General features: G+C 42.7%; 1 protein-coding gene across 4 annotated transcripts in view; it reads right to left on the bottom strand.

Annotated features, from left to right (window-relative positions):
• LOC308508978 (uncharacterized protein) overlaps positions 1–18,196 on the bottom strand; it is a 29,884-nt gene extending 11,688 nt beyond the window's left edge. The window contains exons 1-3 of one of the 4 annotated variants that reach the window (XM_081076495.1): positions 18,074–18,196; positions 14,636–14,716; positions 11,682–11,858 (exon numbers count right to left, since the gene is read on the bottom strand). In XM_081076495.1, coding sequence (XP_080932621.1) covers positions 11,682–11,714 — 33 coding nt within the window. In that variant the 5' untranslated portion in view covers positions 11,715–11,858; positions 14,636–14,716; positions 18,074–18,196. Of the gene's footprint in view, positions 1–9,619; positions 9,759–11,681; positions 14,717–18,073 lie in introns of those variants that run through there. The other 3 variants (XM_081076496.1, XM_081076497.1, XM_081076499.1) reach the window with 3 other exon arrangements.
• Between the last annotated feature and the right edge of the window lie 9,501 nt (positions 18,197–27,697).

The raw sequence follows: 27,697 nt of genomic DNA, 5'->3' as shown, positions 1-27,697 counted from the left end.
AAAGAAGAAACTAGAGGAAAGATCAAAAAATATATAGAAACAAATGAGAATGAAAATACATCCTACCAAAATTTTTGGGATTCAACGAAAGCAGTTTTAGGAGGGAAATTTATATCATTACAGGTCTATCTCAAGAAACAAGAAAAATCCCAAATAAATAACCTCACGTTACACCTTAAAGAACTACAGAAAGAACAAATGAAACCCAACGTCAACAGAAGAAAGGAAATAATAAAAATCAGAGCAGAACTAAATGAAATAGAGAATAAAAAGACAACAGAAAAAAATTAACGTGACAAAGAGCTGGTTCTTTGAAAAGATTAACAAAATTGACAAATGCTTGGCTAAGCTCACTAATATAAAAAGAGAGAAGACACTAATTAACAAAATCAGAAATGAAAAAGGGGAAGTTATAACCGATGCCACAAAAAAACAAAAGATCATCCAAGAATACTAGGAAGGATTATATGCCACCAAATTCAATAACCTAGAAGAAATGGACAAGTTCTTAGAAACATGTAGCCTTCCTAGGCTGAACCATGAAGGACTGGAAAATCTAAACAGACCAATCACCAGTAACGAAATTGAATCAGTCATCCAAAAACTTCCCAAAAGCAAAAGTCCTGGACCAGATGTCTTCACTAATGAATTCTACCAAACCTTCAAACAGGATCTAATACCAATCCTGCTCAAACTCTTCCAAAAAAATTGAAGAAGAGTCAGTACTCCCTAACTCATTTTATGAGGCCAACTTTACCCTGATACCAAAACCTAGTAAGGACAACACAAAAAAGAAAACTACAGACCAATATCTCTGATGAATACAGATGCAAAAATCCTAAACAAAATTCTAGCAAATAGAATGCAACAACGCATTTAAAAGATTATTCACCACAACCAAGTGGGTTTATCCCAGGGGCACAAGGATGGTTCAACATACGCAAATCCATCAGTGTGATATATCATATAAACAAAATAAAGGACAAAAATCATATGATTATATCAATTGATGCAGAAAAAGCATTTGACAAGACACAACATCCATTTATGATTAAAACACTTAATAGGTATACAAGGAAAATACTTTAACGTAATAAAGGCCATATATGACAAACCCTCAGCTAATCTCATAATTAATGATGAAAAACTGAAGCCCTTTGTTCTACATTCAGGAACACGACAGGGCTGTCCCCTATCACCTCCGCTTTTCAACATAGTGTTGGAAGTCCTTGCCAGAGCCATCAGGCAAGAGAAAGAAATAAAAGGCATCCAAATTGGGAATTAAGAAGTTAAATTATCACTCTTTGCAGATGACATGATGCTATATATAGAAAACCATAAAGACTCCACCAATAAGCTATTAGAAACAATCAACGAATACAGTAAACTTGCCGGCTATAAAAGCAACGTACAAAAGTCCATTGCACTCCTATACATTAACAATGAAATCTCAGAAAAAGAAATACAAGAAACAGTTCCTTTTGCAATTGCACCAAAAAGAGTAAGATACCTAGGAATAAACTTAACCAAGGATATGAAGGACCTATATGCTGAAAACTACAAGACAGTTTTAAAAGAAATTGAAGAAGACACTAAGAAATAGAAAAACATTCCGTGCTCATGGATTGGAAGAATCAACATAGTTAAAATGACCATATTACCCAAAGCAATATACAGATTTAATGCGATCCCCATCAAAAAAAATTGCATTTTTTAAAGAAATAGAACAAAAAACATCAGATTTGTTTGGAACCACAAAAGACCCCGAACAGCCAAAGCAATCTTAAGAAAAAAGAACGACGCTGGAGGTATCACACTCCCTGACTTTAGCTTGTACTACAGGGCTACAATAATCAAAACAGCATGGTATTGGCAGAAAAACAGACACGTAGGCCAATGGAATAGAATTGAGAACTCAGAAATAAAACCACGTAAATATGGACAGATAATTTTTGACAAAGAAGCAAAAAACATACAATGGAGAAAAGACAGCCTCTTCAATAAATGGTGCTGGCAGAATTGGAAAGCCACGTGCAAAAGAATAAAACCTGACTGCTATCTGTCACCATGTACCAAAATTCATTCAAAATGGATGAAAGACTTAAGCATAAGACCTGACACAATAAACTGCATAGAAGAAAACACAGGTACTAAACTTATGGACCTTGGGTTCAAAGAGCATTTTATGAATTTGACTCCAAAGGCAAGGAAAGTAAAAGCTAAAATAAATGAATGGGACTATATCTAACTTAAAAGCTTCTGCACAGCAAAAGAAACCATCGATAAAATAAAGAGGCAACCAACTGAATGGGAGAAGATTTTTGCAAATAGTGCCTCCGATGAGGGGCTAATATCCAAAATACACAGGGAACTCAAACAACTCAACAACAAAAAAACAAACCAGTTGAAAAATGGGCAGAGGACCTGCAGAGACATTTGTCCAAAGAGGACATGTAAATGGTAAAAAGACATATGAAAAATGCTCAACATCACTAATCATCAGAGAAATGAAGTAAAAACCACAATGAGATATCACCTCAACCCAATCAGAATGGCTATCATCAACAAGACAAATAGCAACAAGTGTTGGAGAGGCTGTGGAGAAAAAGGAACCCTCATACACTGTTGGGGGGAATGCAGACTGGTGCAGTCGTTATGGAAGGCAGTGTGGAGGTTCCTCAAAAAATTACGAATAGAATTACCATATGACACAGCAATCCCTCTCCTGGGTATCTATCCCAAAAATCTGATAACATTTATCCATAAAGACAATGTGCACTAATGTTCCTTGCAGCTTTATTTATGGTGGCCAAGACTTGGAAACAACCAAAATGTCCTTCGATAGATGAATGGATAAAGAAGTTGTGGTATATATACACAATGGAATACTATTCGGCGGTAAGAAAAAATAAAATAGGACCATTTGTGACAACATGGATGGATCTTGAGAGTATAATGCTAAACGAAATAAGTCAGACAGAAAAAGCAGAGAATCATATGATTTCACTGATATGTGGGATATAAACCGAAAACAACAAAAGAACAAGACAAACAAATGAGAAACAAAAACTCATAGACACAGACAATAGTTCAGTGGTTACCAGGGGACAAGGCGGGAGGGGATGGTAGATAAGGGTAAGGGGGATCAAATATATGGTGATGGAAGGAGAACTGACTCTGGGTGGTGAACACACAATGAGATTTATAGATGATGTAATACAGAATTGTACACCTGAAATCTATGTAACTTTATTAACAACTGTCACCCCAGTAAACTTTAATTAAAAAAAAGAAAATTGCTTGAATTTGCTTTTTGTCTAACATCATTTCCATAGTCTAAAATAAATATAAAATAAACAACAAGTAATAAGTCATTAGCAAAAAAACATAAAGCGAGAACTGTACATTAAAATGATGTATAACATAACCACATTTATTTAAGAATGTATTCCAATATCAAATGGCAAATTTCAACAATGCAAAAACCGCAATTTCATTTGCACCAACCTAATAATTAATTAACCCCACTGATGACCTCTACTACTATCTAGTGTCAGCATTGACACAAATACTAGGACCCCTGGCTGGTGTCACAGCACTGCTTGCTGTGAGGAAACGCTCCATTATCTGAGAACTAAAGCTGTCAGAACTAAAATTTCTTCATGAAAGTAAAGGAGAAAAACACAGGAGGAGAATTCAAGGTTTCTCCAATGCAATGTCTAATGAAGGATACAGAATGATCACAATGAAAAAATCATAAAACCTTATTGAAAGACATCAAGTACACAGAAACAGAAAGACGGCGCATGTTCTCTGACTGCAAGCTCAACGCCACCATGATATTAACTCTCCCAATTAATGCACAATTTTAATAGAATAACATTATGTTCAAAACCACCACGGGGTTATTTGATTTTCAATTTATGAAAAAATGCTACTTAAAAATAAACAGAAAGCAAATGTCTAAGAATAGCCACGTTCTCTACAGAACCAGGTGGAAGGACTTCCCCACGTCTCATCAAGACACTAAGTCACAAGAGTGACTGGGACAGCTCAGCACAGCAGGAGGAGGGACCCACGGATAAGAATGGGAGTCTGTGACATGGGACCCTCTGTGGGGCTTGAATCTCTGCCAGAGCAGGCACTGCCCCGGGGTGGGGACAAGGAACATTGTAACACATGGGGGATGAGGAACGGTTAGCGACAGGGGACAGTGAATGTCCCTGTCATCGACTTCATGGAAAATAACCAACCTGATGCAGATTTAAATGTAGAACTTTCAGAACCAGCTGGAGTCAAGTGTTCTATGACTTCCGACTACAGAGATTTCTTATATAAGGAAAAAAAGAATAAGCTACAAAGGACAAGGACGGATAAAGTATTAAGAGTCCATGCACCAGCACAGAGTAAAGAGAGTGAAAAGATAACCGCACTGCAGAGAAAACGTGCACGGTGTCTGCATATGAATAGGGACTCCTGCCCGAGCACAGAAATCAGTGAACATGCAGGTGAATCAAAGGCGACCAAACGACTGAAAACTATTTCCCAGAAGATGAAACATCACAAGGTCTGCCTCAGTCGTGATAAGTAAAAACCATGTTAGCAAGAGGAGATCTGGGTCACACATCAGAAAGACAAAAACAAAGTTTGTAATTTAGATGCGGGCACTTACTTGAAAGAATGAAACCTAGGAAGAAAAGGTGTTGGGGGGAGTCAATTCACACCCTTTACCATCATTTCCTAGTAAATTTAAATTTGTCCATAATCTACAAACTCACAATTTGCCTATTTATTCGCTCCTTCTCCCGCCTCTCCCCTCCCCACTCTGGTTCAATCTGTGGTTTCTCAGTCTAGTTGTGTAGGACACAGCTCCCTGGCCCATGCTGGTGTTATGAGCCTTGTTGGGGGAGGGGGTCCTCCCCCGCTGAAATAGTGGGTCCCTAGTCGTAGGCCACGCATAGCAGCCCACCGCAGCTCACTCCAACCTCCGGATGCTATGGCAGCCCAGCTCCAGGGAGAGCTGTTGTTCACAATCTTAGCTGTAGAGGGCGCAGCTCATTGGCCCATGTGGGAATTGAATCGGTGACCTCGGTGTTAGGAGCTGGGCGCTCCAACTACCTGAACCACCCAGCCCACCCTGCAAAAACTTGAGATGCAATTTGCACTTGGAGACAAACCCCAGAATCCCTGTAGTAGCCTTGCTGACTAATGAGAAACACACTTGACAGCACCCAGGAAACACAGCACTGTAATAAGTGACTAAGCAGGGGGACGAGCCTGAGACACCAGCACATGTGACACAGTGAGAATCACAGAGAAGCCTCTGTGTGACATTACTGATGTACTGATGGTAATAGTCACTGGAAATGTAAGAGGCAAAATCAAACCACACACTGCTGGGCGATGAATGAGAAGTGACAAAGGTATGAAGAATAACAGAGCAGGGACAGCCGGATGGCTCAGTTGTTGGTTAGAGAGCGTTCTCTCAACCACAAGGTTGCCGGCTCGACTCCCGCAAGGGATGATGGGCTGCGCCCCCTGCAACTAGCTATGGCAACTGGACCTGGAGCTGAGCTGCGCCCTCCACAGCTAAGACTGAAAGGACAACAACTTGACTGGGATGAAGCTCATGGGTCCTGGGAAAAACACACTGCTCCTCAATAAAAAGTCCCGGATACACATACTGTTCCCCAATAAACTCCTGTTCCCTTTAAAAAGTGAAAAATAATAATAATAATAAGAGCAGGACAGTGGTCACCATGACCACGGGAGGGAAACAAGACCTGGCAGAAGCACCTGGAAGACGGAGGTGCTAACAACCGCCCAGGGCCTCACTGTTCACCTTGGCGGTGAGGCCACACGTGTTCATATTATTATTATTTTTATTATTATTAAATCTGAATGCAAAAATCAAGCATCGGGTTAGAAACAGCCCCAAGGAAAACACTGTACACCTCAGACAGGACAAACCTCCCAGCCCACGTACGGGGGGGGGGGGTCCCCCCATTCCAAGCTCTGTGGCGTCTCTCAGTATCAACCAACTCCTTCTGGGTAATTTTGGGGGCGCCTATAGGTGGAGGTGACCTGCAAGGCCCCACTGCATCTGCATTCACCTCCCACAGGCCCAGCTTTGCACGCAGCTTGTCCCCTCCCAGGTGTTGCACCTGCTTCAAGCACAGGCTGTCACTTAGATGACACAAGGACCCCCGTCACATATGTAAATGAGATTGAGATTCGCAGAATCACTAATTCCAACTGTGTTCAAGGTGTTGAGGAAAAAACATCCAGCCTATGAGAAAGCTTACAAGAGTTCATTTGAGCCAAACTGACAATTACTAAGAAGCAAAATCTAAACAGATTGAGAAAATGCTCCACAAAATGGCTGATTGCAGCCTATTTTATATGTAGAATCAAAGGACGAGAGTTAACATGAAATCCACTGGTGGTAGATTAAGGGGGTGGGAGAAAGCAAAAGCTAGGAAATCTCTAGGATTGGACAAAAGTAGTTTGGACAGACACGTACACAGTTGGGTACAGGATAGTTAATAATTCAATTTTACAGCACACAGAGACGGTAATCAGGAGACTAGAATAATGATAAGGAATTCTATAGCTTCCAGCTCTGGTCCAGAAAAAGGGATTACTGACATTCCAAGGGAATGTTATCCTAGATGCAAAAAGACAACAGACAGGCTCACTTAAGATATAGACTGACCTTTGTCAAGGAAGCTACAGACTAAAGATGTGACTTCCTGCCATGGCCCACCTTGGTTAGGAATTGTTATGTTCATACCATCTTATGTAGTTATTTTCAGTCTGTTGAGCTTGTCAGGTTTAACATGTGGCCCCTTTTCCGTCCACAAAGGATAAAGTGGGGGAAGCCATTCTAGGGCACTTTTTTGGTTTAAAAGAATAGGAAACTGCTTAGCTCTTTCAGAAAACGGTTGTCCGTTCAGTACTAACTTCAGGTAAGGAACTGTAAATCAACTAATCAGAATTGAACGTAAGTCAGTTTCCCAAGTCCCATTTAGTGAAATTTGCATAAACCTGAGAGGACCAGTTATTAGCAGGAAGTGGGACAGGATCACAGGGTCACACACTGAGCCCTGCATCTGAGTCACTATGGTTTTATCAATGTTTTAATCCTAAACTCAACCCTCCTCCCATGAAAGTGTGGAACTGCATGCATTTTCCCCACATTTCTAATTGAAAATATGATATTTTCAGTACCTGAGACACTTTCCACCAGCTCTATCTATGGTTCAGACTACTCAGAAAAACAAAAGTGAGAAGAATGGGTAAAGACCCAGGACCATTACTGTGAAGACAGGGGGATTGTAATGGGGGCACTATATGTCTTCTATTTTGAGATTTGGATCTCTGGTATAATTTGATTTCACAAGTGTAATTTACCTTGAGACTTTTTGAAAGCTTTTCTTTCTCCACTTCCTTTACGGCAGGCCTTAATGACTCTGCTTGCTGTACGTTTACTGTGCATAGTGGCTTCAAAGTTTGTACTTACTTCACCCCAGGGCTGGTCAGGTGACTTGGGACAAGCTTTGCATCTGCATGGCATCCACTCCTGGCTCCAACTTAAATCTACACAACACATCCAGAGGTTGCAATAACCACTTGAACTGCACCTTCCGCCACCCCAATGGACACAGCTGAACACAACAGAAAATTCCACCAGAGGCAGAAGCAATTTACATCCTGGTTAGAAAATATAAAACTTGAGCCCAAACGCAGATTCCAGGCATTACTTGCAGTAGTTTCCAGCAGGCTGCCCAACCAACCCTCGTCTTACTTTAATAAATCTTCCTACCTTCTTTCACAACCCGCGAGCGAACAGCCAAAACAATTACCACCCTCACTAAGAAGTAGACAAAAAGAATTCAGTCGTTTTACATGAGCCAAAACCGGAGGCCGGAATGAGGGAAAGCTCTCAGTGGAGCTGGACACAGGGGAGGCTGCTCACAGGCGTCAGGTGACAATGCTGAATCCTCTGAGCCCTGTGCTCCTGGAATCATTGATGGCCCTGAAAGGAAAGGCTCCTCCCTTTTGATCTGGAAAAGGGAACTCTGCAGGTACCCCGCTTCCCATTCAAGTCAGGTAAGACTCACAGCTGCCCCACTGTTTACTCAGGACAAGGCCAGGGCCCACCCACTGCCCCTCCCCCATCACTCCTGAGTTTCCTCTCTGGTAAGGTGACTGCCCGACTGCAGTGACCAGAGCAAATGCTTATTGAACAAATGTTGCTTCAGCTTCTTTCCTAACCCCACAGTCCTGAACTTTGGCCCACGTTCACCCAGCCCCTGAGAACAAGGTGGCCTCGGGACCTGCCATCCCAACCCCACCTGGTCGGTCCTTCCCGTTTTGTTGACTCCTGTCTATCAAAGGAAATACCTTTTTGCCCAGTTCTTGAGACCCTTGCAGTAATTCCTTTAAATGAAACTCCCACGGAAGTTGGAATTTTCATAATCCACGGGCTTGACCAGTGACCACAATCCCGCATGTTTTAAATCTAAGCTGTCCTCAGCCTTCCGTCCTCCCCGCCAGCCCCAGGTCTGAACAAGCACTGAGATGCACCAGAGCCTGCCGACCGGAGTGAGAACCTGCTCAGCACACAGACGACGGTCCCTGTCAACCGCCTTCCTGCTGACCCTGCTACCCAGAAAAGCCCTTTTCTGTCTGATCTCTGCGGACCGAAAATATGAAGGGGCCACAAGCTCAGGAGACTGAAAATAACCACATAAGATGGCGTGAGCATACAAAATGTCATAATTCAGTGGGCCATGGAGGGAAGTCACAGCTTTAGCTCCCTTCATCAAGTTAATCTGTGCCTTGAAGCGGGCCTGTCTATCGTGTTTCTGCACCTCAACTGACCTCCTTGGAGTCAGTAATCCCTTCGCCCCCCCCCCCACCAGAACAGGAAAGTACAGAATCCCTCATCATTAATCTCGTCCCTTGATTAACGTCCCTATGAGAATATCACTATCCTACACCACCGATGTGACAGAAGTACCAATCTCTCCAATCTACTTGTATCCAACCCCACAGATTTCCCGCTTTGCGCTCTCCCACCCCCTTAATCTGTCACCAGTGGATTTCACGTAACCCTCCTCCTTCGATTCTATGCATTAAATAAGCTGCAAACCACCACTTCGCAGAGATTTTCTCAATCCGTTGAGATTTCTCTTCCCCAGCAATCGTCAGTTTGGTCAAATACTCTCGTAGGCTTCCTCTGAGGCGGGTTCCCTCCGCGATGCAGACACGACACAGTTCTGAGGCCAGCGCCCCGTCCCTGCAGACCGCCCCCACGCCCCGGCCGCGCATCCCTCGGGTCCCACCACCCCGCCCACCCACGGCCGCGCCCACACGTGGGTCAGCCCCCCCCGACTCCCAGGAGCCACGGGACGGCGCGGCGGCACCTCGCCACGCAAGGAGACTCGGGTCGGAGGCCCCTGGACACGCACGTGGGGACGGGACCCCAGCCTGAGGTGGAAGCCGGGCCTCAGGTCAGACCCGGCGGCCCTGGGAGCGCCCGCCGTGCCGGCCCCCGGCCCGTTTGGAAAGCAGCCAGGCCCCATCGGGGCCACGGCCGCCCGCGCGCACTCACCATCTCCCCGCCCCGCTCCAGACTGTCGCGCCCTAGTCTCGGCCCCTCCGGCCCGGGGCTGAGGGCGCAGCGAGCAGACTCGGGACGGCGCGGGAACAGGAAAGAACGCGATCTGCGGCCCCGAGAGGAACGCCACCAGAGCGCACGAGGCGCCCGCCCCCGAATGTGACTGGACGGCGCGCTAAGAACCCGCTCTCTGATTAGACCAGTCACTCGCCCAGCCGGAGAGTCTCATTGGACAGGAGCTCGGCACGCACAGGGCCCTGATTGGACAGATTTCCAGCTTCTTCCGTGCACACTTGGGCTGGTAGTTGCCTGGTAACCCGCCCAGTGTTCCTGATTTGTGTCGGGTCCCCACCCAGTGTTACCTGATTGAGCACAGGTGCAGTCCCAAGGGGCCTGCATAACGGGCAGACAGCGAGTCCACTTGGAGGAACCCTGCAGAAAATCCTTTTCTGATCGTTAGCCTTTCCCTGCCCCACCTTCTCTGCAGACCAGTACAGACCAGTAAGGAGGGTGCAGAAAACAACGAGCTTAGTGTAGGGTTGACCAGGCATCAACCCACAGGCCAGTCGTCCCTGCTGAGGCTTGCTCCTGAACTAGGAAGTCCCTACGTAGTATTCCTACAAATCACAGCTTTTCACCGAATGGACAGGAGGCCTGGTGACGTACAAGGTCAGGTGTGGGCTGGTGGTATGGTCACCGTGGATCTGTTCCCTTTAGAAACATTCACTGGTGAGACATGTAAAGAGTTAACAGGAGCGAGTTTGTGAGTTGTCAGGAAGGAGCTTAAAAATTAACCACTTGGCTCTGAATCTCCTGGCTAGCACTGCACCTGCAGGCTGCCAGCATCTTACATCCATCATAGGTGGGAACAGAACAGTTCCCAATTTCAAAAGCAATGCCCTGCAGCAGACATCCATCACAGATTGGAAAGAGGACAGTTCCCAGGATATGACAATTGCAACGGCAGCCCCCCTGCAAGCTGACAAGCACCCTACATCCTGAATGTAAAAATGTAAAACCCCACACTCCTCATCACCACAGCCATCTTCATGAGACTTTGCCCTGGCAGATTTCTCCTGCCAGTATTCTCTTACCCTACTGTCTGAGCAGCTCTTTCTATCACGCTTCTCTGGCAAAACTCCTTTGACAGTTCCAAACAGAACTCTCTCTGCCTGACTTTTCAACAAAGCTCTCTTGCTCTCCAACATTGTAGATTCTCGTGAATTCTTGTCACGCACTTCGAACGACAAGTGGTTAATTCTAGGCCAAGACATTCGACAGTGACCTGACTACATGTAACGATGGTTTGGTGTTAATCTATGATCTTTGACGTCTGGAGGATCAGTCCTACATCTATACCCCCACAAAGGTGCTTAAGGTAACCATCCATGGTGCTCTGTGGACAGTGGGAACCCTCGCCCCTGCCTGCACGAGACTCCTCTCAGCACAGCCACAGTTGTGAGAGGCGAGAATTCTCAGGGGTGCATTTTGCTGCAAGGAAATTTGTCAGATCATGTTTCAGTCAGTGCCCAGAAAATTTCAACATATGACAGGCTGTCTTTCCTTATTTACATTGTAGTGTTGTTCTACAGCTTTGTGACTATACAAACACCACTGAGTTTCACATGTGAAACTATGAACGTTAGAATACGTGAAGCGTGTTTCTACTTTTACAAACAAATTTATAGGACAGAATACCATGATACCCCTACCTCCTGGCCATCACTAACATACTTTCTCCTGCTATGGATTTGCCTTGTCAACTGAACAATAACGTGGACTAGGTAGTCCGTCACCAAAAGGATTTCTTAGGGAAAAGGAAAAAGTACTGCAGCAGCAGGAGAACATGCAGACCCGACGTGCCATGTGCACATCTGCCTCACGCCAAGATGGTGGATATATACGTACATATATGGCAGGGAGACAGGAAGTTAGAGCCATAGAGTTTTATGCATAGGAAGTTAGGACCATACAATTCAACGAGCCCAGCTCTGTCCACACACCTCCTAGCCTGATTAATTTCCGTAATTTCCAAGTTCATCTTTCTCATTCCCACCTTCTGATGAAGATCTTTCTCCAAAAGCATCATTGATCAACAGTCGGTTCTTCTGTCTTCACTCTTTTCATCCCTCGATGTCAGGAAGGACTTCTGGGTGTCATCTCTCACATCACAAGGAAAGTGCATGGATGGGGAACAGCTCGTGTCCAGGGTTAACAGACAACAGGTACAGAGCTTAATAACAATAAGAATTTAAAAAACAGTATTAGAACAACACAACATAGTCTATTTGACAGATTTATCCCAGACGTTCAAGCCTGTGGATAATGAAACAAAGACCATTATTATCTTAGTAGATCAAAGTTCTGGGTAACAGGTTCAACGATCATAAAGGTTCCCCCTCTTTCACAGTAGCAGAGTAAATGCAAACGATTGCACATTCCTTCCATGGAAAACAGAAAGGTAAAGTAAGAATCAGTAGTAAGAAGAGCTGTGCAGGGTGGTTCAGTCGTGTGACAATTTGTTTTCTTCAGAGGCCACCTGCTTTAATTTTTGACAGGTGTGGATTCAGACCATCAGACAGTGCGCAATTCCAGTCAGGTGCCGCCTTCTTTAGGTGACAAGTATATCCAAGAGTTACTCCCTGCAGTTTAGCGGCACAGGAGTTAGTCAAGGATATCTAGTTGTTGCGACCTGCACAACACAAGCCGTGGGAAGACAAGGGAGACGGCGAGGGTTAAACTATAATAAAGAGACAGAGACTCAAATACAGTTAAACCACAGAGGACCAAGGGACTCGCAGCCTCAAGAGACTGGAGCACCGAATAAGGTCGACTGGGGTATTTATTGATTACAAACAAAGGAATCATATGATTTTAGGCACGGCCTGTGAAACTCTTGCAAAATTTAAAAAATACTTTTTGAGCCCAATTGTAGGTCCCACAGCAAGGGATGCATATAGTCCCATGATATCTAAGGTGTGCTATGCACCTCCCGGAGGGGAGAAAGTCTCTTGTGATGAGCCATTCCATGAGCTGAGCAGTAAGGGCGAGATCTTATCGCTCTAATGGACCGCTCTCACGATTAGGTGAGAGGGAGCAGCAAGAGTCAGCAGCTGCTTTTCTCAAGCAAGGGGGAAGGGAGACAAGGCTCCTTTCCATTTATTTTACAGAAGCTCAACAAGGGTCTCAAAGGGGTCCCGTCTGGCTTGAGTTGTTCCTTCCGTAAGGAATCTTACTCATTTTCGACTGCGAACCCTTCTTTCTGGAGACCAGACAGAGAGACATGAGTCATAAAACTCTAATCCCAAAGAGGCACAGTTCCACAATCCTTCCTTTCTTAGGGAAAGGCAGGAGGGGACAAACGGTTAGGCTGCTGTGCAACAACCACATCTAGTAAAGGCCCTTCCAGCGAGGCTGGAGGGAGACTTTTTTGAGGTGTCTTTCCAGTAAAGAAAATCTCCAGGTTGTGGAGTGCGGATTGTGAGTGTTTCATTTCCCTGAAGTGCACTGTGTAAAAAGATTGTTGTACCAAATCATGATCATTGTCAATAGAAGCAATTAAGCCTTGACAATATCGAAGTATGTCTCTCTTACCAACTGTGAATGATAAGAGCCAGGAGCCAAATGCATGTGGTGTACTGCAATATCTCAATAGGTGAAAGCTGGAGTCCGAAAAGGGGTAGACCTGAGATCTCAAAGGACTCATGCCAGTGCTTTCGGCCAAGGTATTTGAAGAGTTTCTACAATTTTTGCCAATTGAATTTGAATAATACCATTAGCTCATTCAACTAAACCTGAAGATTGAGGATGGTAAAGCACAGTGAAAATGTTGTAGAACTGGCCAAACAGCACAGACTTGCTTTAGCACCTGACCAGTGAAATGGGTTGCTCAGTCACTGTGGTCTTGGACAGGAGTTCACCAAGCGGGAATAATCTTCTCTAACAGGACTTTAGCCACTGTAGCTGCATTAGCTTGTCTACGAGGCAAAGCTTCAGTCCAGTGAGAATACATACACATCATGACAAAAACGTGTTTGTAACCATGAGATGGGGGAACTTTATGAAATCTATTTGCCAGAATTCAAAAGGCCCATTCAGCAATTGAAATTGTCCAGGGGCAGTGTGAACAGGCTTCCCTGGGTTATACTTTCGACAGGTGGGACACGTAAGGTGGGCACTGTTTTTATCCTTGTTAATATCTCCCCACCATATTGGTCCATGAATGCTACCATTTTGTCAGGGGACCAGTGGTTTAATGCATATAGTTAGGAGTGGGAATTTTAAGAGTTTCTGGTAGCATTGGGTTATTTGGTCCAAACCAGAGCTTATTTCCTTACCAAAGCAGCAACTGTTGGATTTCCAATCTTGTGTTTCTTCTTCTGAAGCCCATTATTGGGCTTTTTGGGCCAGTTTTTCTACGTTAGCAACTGGAGAAACATCTCTTTGAACCATGACAGGGGTGTGACAGCTGCTGATGCCTTCTTAGCAGAAATATCTGCAAAGTGATTTCCTTTAGCTTCCAGGGGTCAAGTTTAGAATGTCCTAGAATCTTAATAACAGCTAAAGCATCAGAGAAAACCATAGTGTCCAATATCCCTGAACATGGGGATCATTAGTAATTTGTCTCCATTGCAGGGAAGGAAAGCACAGTGTTCCATACATGAAAAGTTTCCATATATGAAGTCATGAACTACTCCAAAGGCATATCTCCTGTCAGTATAAATGCTGATAGTTTTCCCCTTGGCTAAAATGCAAGCTCCAGTGAGGGCATATCATCCAGCCTGCTGTGCTGAAGGGGCCTGTCAGTATAAATGCTGATAGTTTTCCCCTTGGCTAAAATGCAAGCTCCAGTGAGGGCATATCATCCAGCCTGCTGTGCTGAAGGGGCCAGAGGCAAAGGTGCTGCCTCGATGACTTCAGACGGAGATACAACAGAATAAGCAGCTCATTACTTACGTTTTCATTTTGTTAAGTGTGGACCGTCTGTAAACTAAGAAAGATCAGCTTTACCTAGAGGAGTCTCCTGCAAATCGTCACGAGGAGTCAGGACGTGACCTGTGAGTGTCAGCAGTCCTGAGGGGCTTCCTCAGTCTAAGAAGGAAAAAAAGTAGCTGGAGTAAGGTTACTACAACATAAAAGGGTTATAAATACAGATTCATTTCATAGGAAGTTAGGGACTGAAAGATGCTGGGTGTGATGAGAAAACAGGAAAGCTTGTGATATATGAGTGACAACCATGGTTAGATGGGATCCCCGACACCTTCTCTGTGGCTTTAACCAAAAGGGCAGCAGCCGCAATGGTTCTAAGGCAAAGGGGGGAGGGGTATCCCCGAGCCACAGGGTCCAGTTGTTGACTCTAGTGTGCTGGGGGTCTATGTTGATCCCATGTTTTTGAATGAGCACCCCAAGGGCATGTCCTTCCTTTTCATTCACAAAAAGGACAAAGGGAATCTGATAGTTAGGATGCCCAAGAGAAGGTGAGTTTATTAAACTCTCCTTTAAGGCTTTAAAAGCTGTCATCCTGTCCTTTCCATGAAATTGCATCGGGACTGTCATTCTTTAGTAGGACATACAAAGGTTTTGCCACTAGAGAGATCTGGCATCCAATTTCAGCAGTAGCCTATTAGCCCAAGAAAACGTCGCAATTGGTTCTTCGGTTTGGGCATTGGGAGACAGGAATTGCTTCATGTAGTTTTCAAGCACTACTACTAATTGGAGCAATAATTGCCTTCCTCCCAATAATTGAACGTCTGCTTTTCTTAAATGTCTATCAGGATACTCCCATCTGGTAATCTTCATCCAATGTCAAGCTTGGCCCTCACCAACTAACATATTGATTAGTTGATACAAATTCGAAAACCCAGGCTGATGGGCCTGAATAGTAATATCAATTTCCTCAGCAAATTTGTTACTGTCCTCAGTAACCTTAGGGAATTTCTTTACATTGGCTCGTTTAACTCAGCTTGAGTCCAGGGAATATAGGAGATGTGGGGCTCATTAGGATCTCCAGAGGCTTTAATTTTAAATGGGAAAGGGCTAATACGTTCTGAGGAAGGAGAAAAAGGAGAAGATTCAAGAGAAGGTGCCTTGGGCCGGCCCAGTGGCTCAGGTGGTTGGAGCTCCATGCTCCTAACATCGAAGGCTGCTGGTTCGATTCCCACATGGACCAGTGGGCTCTCAACCACAAGGTTGCCGGTTGGACTCCTGTAAGGGATGGTGGGCTGCGCCCCCTGCAATTAACAAGGGCAACTGGATCTGGAGCTGAACGGTGCCCTCCACAACTGAGATCGAAAGGACAAAAACTTGACTTGGAAAAAGTCCTGGAAGTACACACTCTTCCCCAATAAAGTCCTGTTACCCTTCCTCGATTAAAAAGAAAATGTTTAAAAAAAAAAAAAAAAGAAGTTGCCTCTGGGGGATGAGCTGAAAGTGGAAGAGGCAGGAGAGACAGAAAGAGATGGAGGCGGAGCTTGAGATAAAGGAGCAGTGGGGGAAGGGCAAGGCAGTGCTCCAGAGGACATGCAAGAGGTTTCGGGTGCCATTTTGTCTCTTTTTGAATTTTTAGCAGCCCTTGTGAACGTTGAGACTTTATTTGGTAAATGGGCAACTTTAGATTCATAATCTTATTTGGAAGCCTCAGAGTACCACTCAAAATAGGCATTCCATTTCTCTTTCTTAATTATACCACTGTTATTATCCAATTTAGTTTTAAGAAAATCAAGTTTGGGAATTTCCAAGTTCCCCAAAGTAGCCCCTGATTTTCTACATTACTCTTAGTGAGATCTGTTAAATAGGTGCATAAAAATCTCCCACAGGTTTTAAATATATATTCAGCCCATGTCTCCGTTGGAGAGACAGTTTTAGAGGCTCAGACAGCGGAGATCCCATTTTCAATACCGGGCCCTAAACACTTCACAACTCGAGCAACCTGCAGTTCTCCAGCTCACCTCACTCTGGAACAGTTCGATCACTGAGAATCAGGCCAAAGGCTGAGAGCCATTTCCAGGGAAATAACCAACTCTCAGGGAGTTAAGGTACAGGCTGAGCTGGGTAACACTCTTCTCAGCTTCTCAAGGAGACGGCACAGTCTAATACCAGCCCAAAGTGTCCAATTTCAGTTGAAATAATCTCTACCTCCAAAAGGAGTTGAGGTGAAGGCCGGATTTTGTCTCAAAGGACAGCTTGCTTTCTGAAGAATTCAAGCCGACGTGCCACAGTGGATACTCAGACAACATACACAAACAGGCCTTTAATGCATTCACACAGACACACACATATTTTTTTTAAGATTTTATTAGCGAAGGGGAACAGGACTTCATTGGGAACAGTGTGTACTTCCAGGCCTTTTTTCCAAGTCAAGTTGTTGTCCTTTCAGTCTTAGTTGTGGAGGGAGCAGCTCAGCTCCAGGTCCAGTTGCCGTTTCTAGTTGCAGGGGGCGGAGCCCACCATCCCTTGCGGGACTTGAGGAATTGAACTGGCAACCTTGTGGTTGAGAGCCCACTGGCCCATGTGGGAATCGAACCTGCAGCCTTTGGAGTTAGGAGCATAGAGCTCTAACCGCCTGAGCCACCGGGCGGCCCCACACAATTATTTTTTTCAACAATTCCCAAATAAAGCCTGGAGAGCGTCTGGCGCAAAGGCGTTGGCTCAAATCCAGGAGAGAACTCACCCAAGGCCTCTAAGACAGGGAGCAAAAAAGCATCGACCCCAATTGGCTCTGTGAGGCACCTAAGCAAGTTTTCTCACTGTTCAAAAGGTGTCAGGTTTTTTTCTTCTCTGGATCCCAAACAAGCCCCCAAAACGTTGACTGGACAAAAATAATTTCCAGGGGGTCTGCTAAAGAGGGTTTATTCGGGAAAAGAAAAAAGCAAAAGTACTGCAGTCGTGTGAAAACTCATACCTCTACTAGCCTCCCACCTACAGCATTCTGTCCCCTTCTAAGATGGCTTCTATATATATTTGCCCCCCTCCCCAAGCAGGAAGTTAGAACCATAGAGGTTTTTTGTTTTGTTTTTTAATTTATTTTTATTGGAGAATATTGGGGAATAGTGTGTTTTTCCAGGAGCCATCAGCTCCAAGTCAAGTCGTCCTTCAATCTAATTGTGGAGGGCGCAGCTCACTGGCCCATGTGGGAATCAAACTGGCAACCCTGTTGTTAAGAACTCGTGCTCTAACCACCTGAGCCATCCAGCTGCCCCAGAACCATAGACTTTTAACATGAAGTCAAGACTAGAGAGTAACACGTAGCCCAGCTCGGTCCATAGATCTCCCAACTTACGAATCAGTTCTCTTAAAGTGTGTTTGTTATTATCACAATCAAGAAAGACTTTTTAACACACACACATGTACACACACACACACACACACACACCTAGAAACAATTCCTGAATAAAGCCCAGAGAGCATCAAATACAAGAAACGTTAGCTTGAATCCAGGAGAAAACTCACCCGAGGCTTCCAAATTGGAGAGGAAGCAATGAGCCAAAATGGCTCTATGTGAGGCGCCAGCAGCTGGTTGCTCACCTGCTCCAAAGACATTGGGGTTTGTTCTTCTCTGGATCCCAGCTGAGCACAAAAAATGTAGACAGAACAATACCATTGACCAGGTAGTCCATCACCAAAAAGTATTTCGCGAAAAGGAAAAAGGGCTGCAACACAGCACCTGTACGTGCAGACCTGGCAGAACACGTGCACATACGGCCTTGTGTGCTAACATGGAGGATGTCTAAGGCAAGGAGACAGGAAGTAAGAACCAGAGTTTTATGAAAAGGAAATTAGGCCCATAGAGTTTGACTGGGGGGGCTCATGAACTTCCATGACCTCAGCTCCTCCCACAGACTTCCCAGCCTGATCAGTTTCCCTAAAGTCCCATTTCAGCTGGGTGACTGTCACGCGGGGCACCCTGCTCGCTGCGCCATTTGTCATGCAGGGTGGCAGGTGGGGTCTCAGCTCCCGCTCCCCGCCCAAGAACGCAGGACACGGTAAGGCCAAAAAGGAACACCCACGGAGCCATAGATAGGGGAGTCAAACCAATATATTCTCGCTGGCAGCTGGGCTGGAGACACAAGAAGCAGGATCTACATAATCTGCCTAACAGCAGTCCGCGCTTGCCAGCCACCATCTTCTTGCTAGCCCCCATTCCTTCTGCTAGCGTAGCCACAACCGTTATATTAGTGGCCAATGGCTTACGGGTTACAGCTGACGGCCAACTAGCCACAGCTGCTGGCCATCTGATCACAGTTGATGGCCATTTACTACCCAAGCCAGCACCTTTCTATTGTGAGGCCGAGAGCCTGGAAACTGTTTTTTGGGGCTTTGTCCCCACAGTGACAACAAAATTCATAAGGAGGCTGATTAAGGTGTGAGTAGGGAAGGACATTAAAGAGGGACAGAAAATAGCTACATAAAAGCTGGTGTTAAGAGGGAGTGCCGTGTGGGAATCTTATTGAAGTAACAAGTATGACCAATATAGACTGAAAGGTTGAAGAGTCTAATGGGATGGATTTCAGCTGAGGCCAGTGACAGGAATCTGAAGGTCTGGACTGAACTGAGAATGCAAATGTATTTAGAAGGATGTGGAGAGAAAAAGGAAGATGTTAAAAAGATACATGATCAAGCTAAATGACTTCATGATTTTGCAAAGGGAAACCCAACAGCTGACTCCATCTGGTAGGCTGTAAAAGTGTTTTGCCTTCTATAACCTGGTTTCTGCCCCTGCTAGGACCATTGACCTTTAAACTACTTCCACTATTATTCAGACCACGTCTTTTTAACCTTCTTGTCAAATTTGTGTCCTCCAGGTTATAGCAGTTCTACATAAAGATGATGGTTCTCCAAGGATTTCAGCCGGTGCCCTCAACAGAAACCACAGTGGAGGGAGGTCTTGACCCCTTAGACAGGCAGGTAGAGATGTTCGGTTCCAGGCTAGTAGGGTTGATGCCCCATCTCAGCCTGAAGCAGCTACAGAAGTCTCACCTCCAGTCTCTCAACAACCCATATGATTATAGCTCCAAAAATCTCTCAGGGCGGATCTTGTAAATCAAGGCAGGACATGTAGTCTAGGAAATTGACAACCCTCTCCAGGATACACATGAGGTGCTTCACTGCTTACACCTGTAACAAAGTGAATGTATCCAGCACCTGCAGCTGGAGAAAAACAAGAACCAGTTTCTTCCACCTAGGCTGATCCCTATGACAGGGACCTGAATGTAGCAAATGATACTGATAATCTCATTTGCATTGCGGTCACTATGACCTCCATCATGCATCAGACACCATGAGAGTTCCACAAAAACCACATAAGGAAGAAAAAGTGGGAAATGGAGGGTCCCGACCATGGGAGAAGAAGAATGAACCATATAATTAGGACATCACCACTTCCCGCCCTGGGAGAGATAAATATCCCTGATCCTGACTTCCTCACACTGAATCATTCTCTGAGTTCCCCCACGTTTTCCTCTTAAGTATGTGTTAGGTCTCTGAATGGTAGAGACCTTGACATAATGTTAGGTCTCTGAATGTTAGGTCTCAGAGACCTTGACTTACAGACAGAGCTATGTCTGCAAGAAAACAACAAAATGTCTGTTGGCCTCCACCTGCAGACAGAGCCAAACTTGTGATTATACAAAATGCCAGAAAACAGCTACTGGCTTGCAGGAAGGCAGCATTTTCTATTCAAACAACACTACCCTGTCAGCACAGCCCCTATGAAACCTTCCTCACCCCTTCCTTGGGGCTGCAAGTCTCCTTAAGACATGCAGCCTGGGCTGTAGTCATCATTGGTTCAGCCCGATAAACTCTTGCTCTCTTACAATAAAAACTTTAACTTGCCTGACCATGCGTGTTCCTTTACGGGCCAACCTATCAGTATGTACTTTCTTTTTCAATAAATCATTTCCACTTTCCTGCATCTCCCTCACTCTTGAATTCTTTCTTGTGCAGAGACAAGAATCCTGTAACCACTGCTCTGAGTTGAGTATTCTCTTGGACATCCCCGTGAGCCTCTGGCGACAGACACCCCTCACCCCAGGCTGCGCAGGACTCATCTCAGCACAGCCACAGGTGTGAGATGCTAGAATTCTTCACTTGTGCATTTTGCTGCAAGGAAATGTGTCAGGTCACATTTCAGTCAGTCCCCAGAGAATTTTTGAAATATGAAAGACTGTATTTCCTTATTCATATTGTACAGTGTACAGTTTGGGGAATGTACAAAACCACTGAGTTTTACATGTAAAACTATGAAAGTTAGGATATTTTAATTGTATTTCCATTTTAAAAAAGAAGTTTACAGTCCTAAAAGCAGCAAGAGAAAGACAGCTATTTACTTACTAAGGGAACTCCGATAGGACTATCAGCTGACTTTTCTACACAAACTTTGCAGGCCAGAGGAAATGGCAGGAAATATTCAAAATGATGAAAAATAAAGGCCTACACCTAGATTGCTTTATCCAGCAAGGCTATCACTTAAACTTGAAGGAGAGATAAAGAACTTACCAGAAAAGAATAAGCTAAAGGAATTCATTACCACCAAACCAGCATTGCAGGAAATGTTAAAAAAATGTCTTTAAGCAGAAGAAAGATGAAAACAATCTAACTAATGAAGACCAGAAACACAAATAACAAAATGGCAATAACTACATACCTATCAATAATCACTTTAAATGTAAATGGATTAAATACTCCAATCAAAAGACACAGACTAGCTAAGTGGATAAGAAAACAAGACCCATGCATAAATCGTTTACAAGAGACCCACCTCAGATCAAAAGACACACACAGACTGAAAGTAAAAAGATGGAATAACATATTTCATGCAAACGGAAATGAGAAAAAATCTGGGGTAGCAATACTTATATCAGACAAAATAGACTTTAAATCAAAGACTATAATTGTAGGGTGTCAGATGGGCACTTGTCTTATTAGTGAGACCACTTCATGGACAGTGTAGGTGTCTGATCACTGCACTGTACACCTGAATCTGAAGCTGAATAATACTGAATGCCAACTATAATTTACATATATACATATAGTCACAGGATGTGGAGTACAGCATAGGGAATAGAATCAATGGAATTGTAACAGCTATACATGATGTCAGAGGGGTAGTAGATTGGGAGAAGGGAGGTTATCACTTTGTGAGGGGTGTAAATGTCTATTATACTGTTTTGTACACCTGAAACTAACAAAAAAATAGTAGAACTGCAATCAATCAATCAATCAATAAATAAATAAAAAGAAAGGCACTACATGCTAATAAAGGAATCAATCCAACAGGAGGATATAACCCTAGTAAACATCTATGTACCCAATATAGGATATAAATATCCTATATTATAATATATAAAACAGATATTGGCTGACATAAAGACAAAGATCAACAGTAACACAATTATAGTAGAGGACTTTAACACCCCACTGACACCAATGGACAGATCCTCCAGACAGAAAATCATTATGAAAACAGTGGCCTTAAATGACACATTAGGCCAGTTGGATTTAATGAATATTTTTAGAGCATTTCATCCCAAAGCAGCAGAATATACATTCATTTGAAATGCACATGGTATATTTTTTCAAGTTATACAACATGTTAGGCCACAAAATAAGTCTCAATAAATTTAAGAAGACTGAAATCATATCAATTGTCTTCTCTGAGCACAGTACTATGAAACTAGAAATCAATTATAAAAAGAAAACTGGAAAATACGCAAACACATCGAGACTAAATAACACGCTACAAAATAATGAACGGGTCAACAATGAGATCAAGGGAGAAATCAAAAGATACCTTGAGACAAATGAATATGAAAACAATGACCAAAAATCTATGGGATGCAGCAAAAGCAGTCCTAAGAGGGAAATTCATAGCAATGCAAGCCTACATAAGGAACCAAGAAAAATCTCAAATCAACAGTATATCTTTACACCTAAGGGAATTGGAAAAAGAACAGTAAAATAAACCCAAAGTGAGTACAAGGAAGGAAATAGTAAACGTCAGAGTGGAAATAAATAAAATAGAGACCAAAAGAACAATACAAAAGATCAATGAAACCAAGAGCTGGTTTTTTTGTAAAGATTTAAAAAATTGACAAACCTTTAGCCAGACTCATCAAGAAAAAGAGAGAGAGGACCCATATTAATAAAGTGAGAAAAGAAAGATGAGAGGTGACAACAGACACCACTCAAATACAAAAAAATTTAAGAAAACACTGGGAGCAGCTTTGCACCAACAAATTAGACAATCTGGAAAAAATGGATAACTTCCGAGAAGCATACAATCTTCCAAGGCTGAATCAAGAATAAACAGAAAATCTGAACAGAGGGATTACTACCAATGAAATTGAATCAGTAATCAAGCTCCAAACAAAGTCCTGGACCAGATGGCTTCACAGATTAATTTTACCAAACATTCAAAAAAGAATTATCGGTCTGGCTGGGTGGCTCAGGTGGTTGGCGCTCCGTGCTCCTAACTCTGAAGGCTGCCGGTTCGATTCCCACATGGGCCAGTGGGCTCTCAACCACAAGGTTGCTGGTTCAACTCCTCGAATCCCGCAAGGGATGGTGAGCTCCGCCCCCTGCAACTAAGATTGAATATGGCACCTTGAGCTGAGCTGCCTCCCAGATGGCTCAGTTGGTTGGAGCACAGGCTCTCAACCACAAGGTTGCTGATTCAACTCCTGCAAGGGATCGTGGGCTGTGCCCCCTGCAACTAGCAACGGCAACTGGACCTGGAGCTGAGCTGCGCCCTCCACAACTAAGATTGAAAGGACAACAACTTGACTTGGAAAAAAAGTCCTGGAAAAACAAACTGTTCCCCAATAAAGTCCTGTTTAAAAAAAAAAAAGAATTATCACCTTTTCTCAATCTATTCCAAAAAATCCAGAAGGAGGAAAGGCTCCCAAGCTCATTTTATGAGGCCCTTATTACCATTATCTCAAAACTATGCAAAGACATTACAAGAAAAGAAAACAATAGGCTGATATCCCTAATAAACACAGATGCAAAAATCCTCAACAAAATGTTAGCAAAGCAAATTCAGCAATACATTAAAAAAATATCATACACCACGATCAAGTGGGATTCATTCCTGATATGTAAGGTTGGTTCAATATCTGCAAATCAATTAATGTAATACACCATATTAACAAAAGATAAAAATCATATGGTCATATAAATAGATGCAGAAAAAGCATTTGACAAAATCCAGCAGCCATTTATGATAAAAACTCTTAGCAAAGTACGAATAGAGGGACCATATCTCAACATAATAAAGGCCATATATGATAAACCCACAGTAAACATCATACTCATTGGGGAAAAGCTAAAAGCATTCTCCTTAAGATCAGGAACAAGACAAGGATGCCCAGTCTTGCCACTTTTATTCAACATAGTGCTGGAAGTCCTAGCCACAGCAATCAGACAAGAAAAAGAAATAAAAGACATCCAAATTGGAAAGGAGGAAGTAAAATTGTCATTATATGCAGATGACATGATACTCTATAGACAGAACCCCAAAGATTCCACCGAAAAACTATTAGAATAGATAAACGAATTTAGTAAAGTGGCAAGATACAAAATTAATATTCAGAAATCAGTTGCATTTGTATACACCAATAACAAACTGTCAGAATGAGAAATTAAGAAAACAATCTCATTTACAATTGTTTCAAAAACAATAAAATATTTAAAAATAATTTAACCAAGGAAGTAAAGACCTGTACTCAGAAAATTATAAGACTGGGTGATGAACACACAATGTGATATATAGATGATGTAATACAGAATTGTACACCTGAAATCTATGTAACTTTACTAACAATTGTCACCCAATAAACTTTAATAAAAATACAAAAAGCAACAAAAAAGAAAATTATAAGACATTGAACAGAGAAATTAAAGAAGATACAAATAAATGGAAACATACCATGATCATGGACAGGAAGAATATAGTTAAAATGTCCATACTACCTAGGCAATATATAAATTCAGTGTAATCCTTATCAAATTACCAATGACATTTGTCACAGATCTAGAACAAAAAATCCTAAAATTTACATGAAACCAGAAAAGACCCTGAATAGCCATGGCAATCTTGAGAAATAAGAACAAAGTGAGGACAGCCGGTTGGCTCATTTGGTTAGAGTGCAGTGCTCATAACACCAAAGTCGCTGGTTCAATTCCCACATGGGCCAGTGAGCTGCACCCTCCATAACTAGATTGAAAACAACAACTTGACTTTGAGCTGGTGGGTCCTGGAAAAACACACTGTTCCCCGATATCCCCCAATAAAAATAAAAAAAAACAAACAAACAAAACAAAGTGAGAGGTATCACGATACCTGACATCAAATCATTCTATAAGAGTATAGTATTCAAAACAGCATGATATGGGCGTAAAAAGACAAATAGATCAACACAGAATAGGGAAGCAAGAAATAAATCCATGCCTACATGGCGATTTAATCTATGACAATGGGAGCAAGAATTTACATTGGGGTAAAGACAGTCTATTTAATAAACGGTGCTGGGAAAATTGGACAGATACATGCAAAAAAATGAAAGTGGACCACCTTCTTACGCCATATACAAGAATAAATTCAAAATGGATTAACTTAAATGTAAAACCCGAAACCATAAAACTCCTGGAAGAAAATATAGGAAATTCACAGACACTACCTTTAGTCATATTTTTACTGATATATCCCCTTGGGCAAGGGAAGCAAAGGAAAGATAAACAAAAGATAGAAAAAAGTTTTATTCACAGCAAGGAAAACCATCAATAAAGAAAAAGGAATCCTACTGAATGACAGAAGATGCTTGCCAATGATACATCTGATAAGGGGTTAATATCCAAAATTTATTTTAAAAACTCATACAACTCAACACCAAAAAAAAAAAAAAATCCCAAACAACCCAATTAAAAAATGGGCAGAGGAGATGAAGGGACATTTCTCTAAAGAGGACATATACATAGCCAACAAAGGAAAAAAATGCTCAACATCATTAATCATTAGAGAAATGCAAACAAAAACCATAATGAGATACAACTTCACACCTGTCAGAATGGCTATCGTCAATAAATCAACAAACAACAAGTGTCGGCGAGGATGTGGAGAAAAGAGAACCCAGGGCACTGTTGGTGAGATTGCAGATTGGTACAGCCACTATAGAAAAGAGGTATCTCAAAAAATTGAAAATGGAACTACCTTACAATCCAGCAATTCTACTGGTGGGTATCTATCCAAAGAAATCCAAATACTAATTTGAAAAAATATATGCACCCCTATGTTTATTGCAGTGCTATTCACAATAGCCAAGATATGGAAACAATTGAAATGCCTATTCATAGATGAGTGCATTAAGAAACTGTGGTATATTTATACAATGTAGTACTACTCAGCCTATAGAAAAGGACAAAATCTTACCATTTGCAACAACATGGATGGACCAAGAGAATATTATGCTAAGTGAAATAAGTCAGACTGAGAAAGACATAAACCCTATGATCTCACTTATATATAGAATCTAAAGAACAGAATAAACAAGCAAACAAAGCAGAAATAGGCTCAGAGATATGGGGGGGGGGACTGATGGTTGCTAGACAGGAGAAAGTGGGGATGGGGGAGAAGATGAAGGGATTAGAAAGTAGAAATTATAAGGGGGATCAAATATATAGTGATGGAAGGAGAACTGATTCTAGGTGGTGAACACACAATGGGATTTATAGATGATATAATACAGAATTGTACACCTGAAATCTGTGTAATTTTACTAACAAATGTCACCCCAATAAATTTAAAAAAAAAGAAAGTAGAAATTAGTAGCCACAATATAGTCATGGGGCTATGAAATACAGTATGGGGAATATCATCAATAATGTTGTAAAATTGTATGTAGGGTGCCAGGTGGGCACTGGACTTCTCAGGGGGATCACGTCATAGACTGTGTAGATGCCTGACCAATACGCTAGACACCTGATGGTGAAGTAGAGTAATATTGAATGTCAACTACAATTAAATACACATATGGACATGGGATGTGGAGTACAGCATAGGGAATATACTGAATGGTATTTTAACAGCTATATACAACATCAGAGGGGTAGGAGATTGGGGGGGTTATCACTTTGTGAGGGGGGGGGAAATGTCTATTTCATTGCTTTGTATGCCTGAAACTAATAATTAAAAAAAACCACAGAAAAAAAAGACAAGCAACAACAAGCCTTGGCGAGGATGTGGATAAAAGGGAACCCTCATGCACTGTTGGTGGGAGTGTAAATTGGCACATCCACTGTAAAAAATAGTAGGGAGGTTACATAAAAAAAATAAAAATAAAACTATCATGTGGGGAAAAAAATTACAGGCCACAATACCATGATACCCCAAATTCCTGGCCAGCACTAAGATACTTTCTGTTGCCATGGATTTGTCTATTCTGGATATTTCATATAATTGGAATCATACACTATGTGGCCTTCTGTCTAGTTGCTTTCACTCAGCTTATTTCAAGGCTTTCATGTTGCAGCACGTGTCAGTGCTTCCTTCCTTTATATGACTCAGCGATATCCCATCCTGTGTATATGGTACACTTGGTTTATCCATTCAGCCATGGGTGGACATTGTAGACGTGTCACCTGTGGGCTATTTATAATATTGCTACAATGAACATTCCTGTGCACATATTGAGTGTAGCGATTTCAGTGTAGCTGGGAGTGGAATAGCTGGGTCGTAGGGACCCCTATGGGTAACTCTGTGAGGAACCACCGAGCTTTTCTCCACAGCTATGAGTATATTTATATTCCAAAAAGTATATGAGGGTTCAGTTTCTCCACAACCTCTATCCTGTCTATTCTGATCCTTTCCCATTTTTAACCTGGGTTCTTTGCATTTCAGCTATTGAGATGCAAGTGCTCTGTCTGTATTCTGGACAATTAACCTTATCACATATATGATCTACAAATATGTTCTCCCATTCTGAGGGGTGTCTTTCACTATCCTCACAGAGTCCTCTGATGTACAAATGGCTTTTAACTTGATGAAGTCCGTGTCATGTATTGTTTCTTCTGCTGCTTCTG

The sequence above is a fragment of the Rhinolophus hipposideros genome (assembly GCF_964194185.1).
Source record: "Rhinolophus hipposideros genome assembly, chromosome: 16".
NCBI classification, from domain to species: Eukaryota; Metazoa; Chordata; class Mammalia; order Chiroptera; family Rhinolophidae; genus Rhinolophus; species Rhinolophus hipposideros.
Note: the sequence above shows the minus strand (reverse complement) of the source record. Positions and strands in the feature narration are given on the sequence as shown.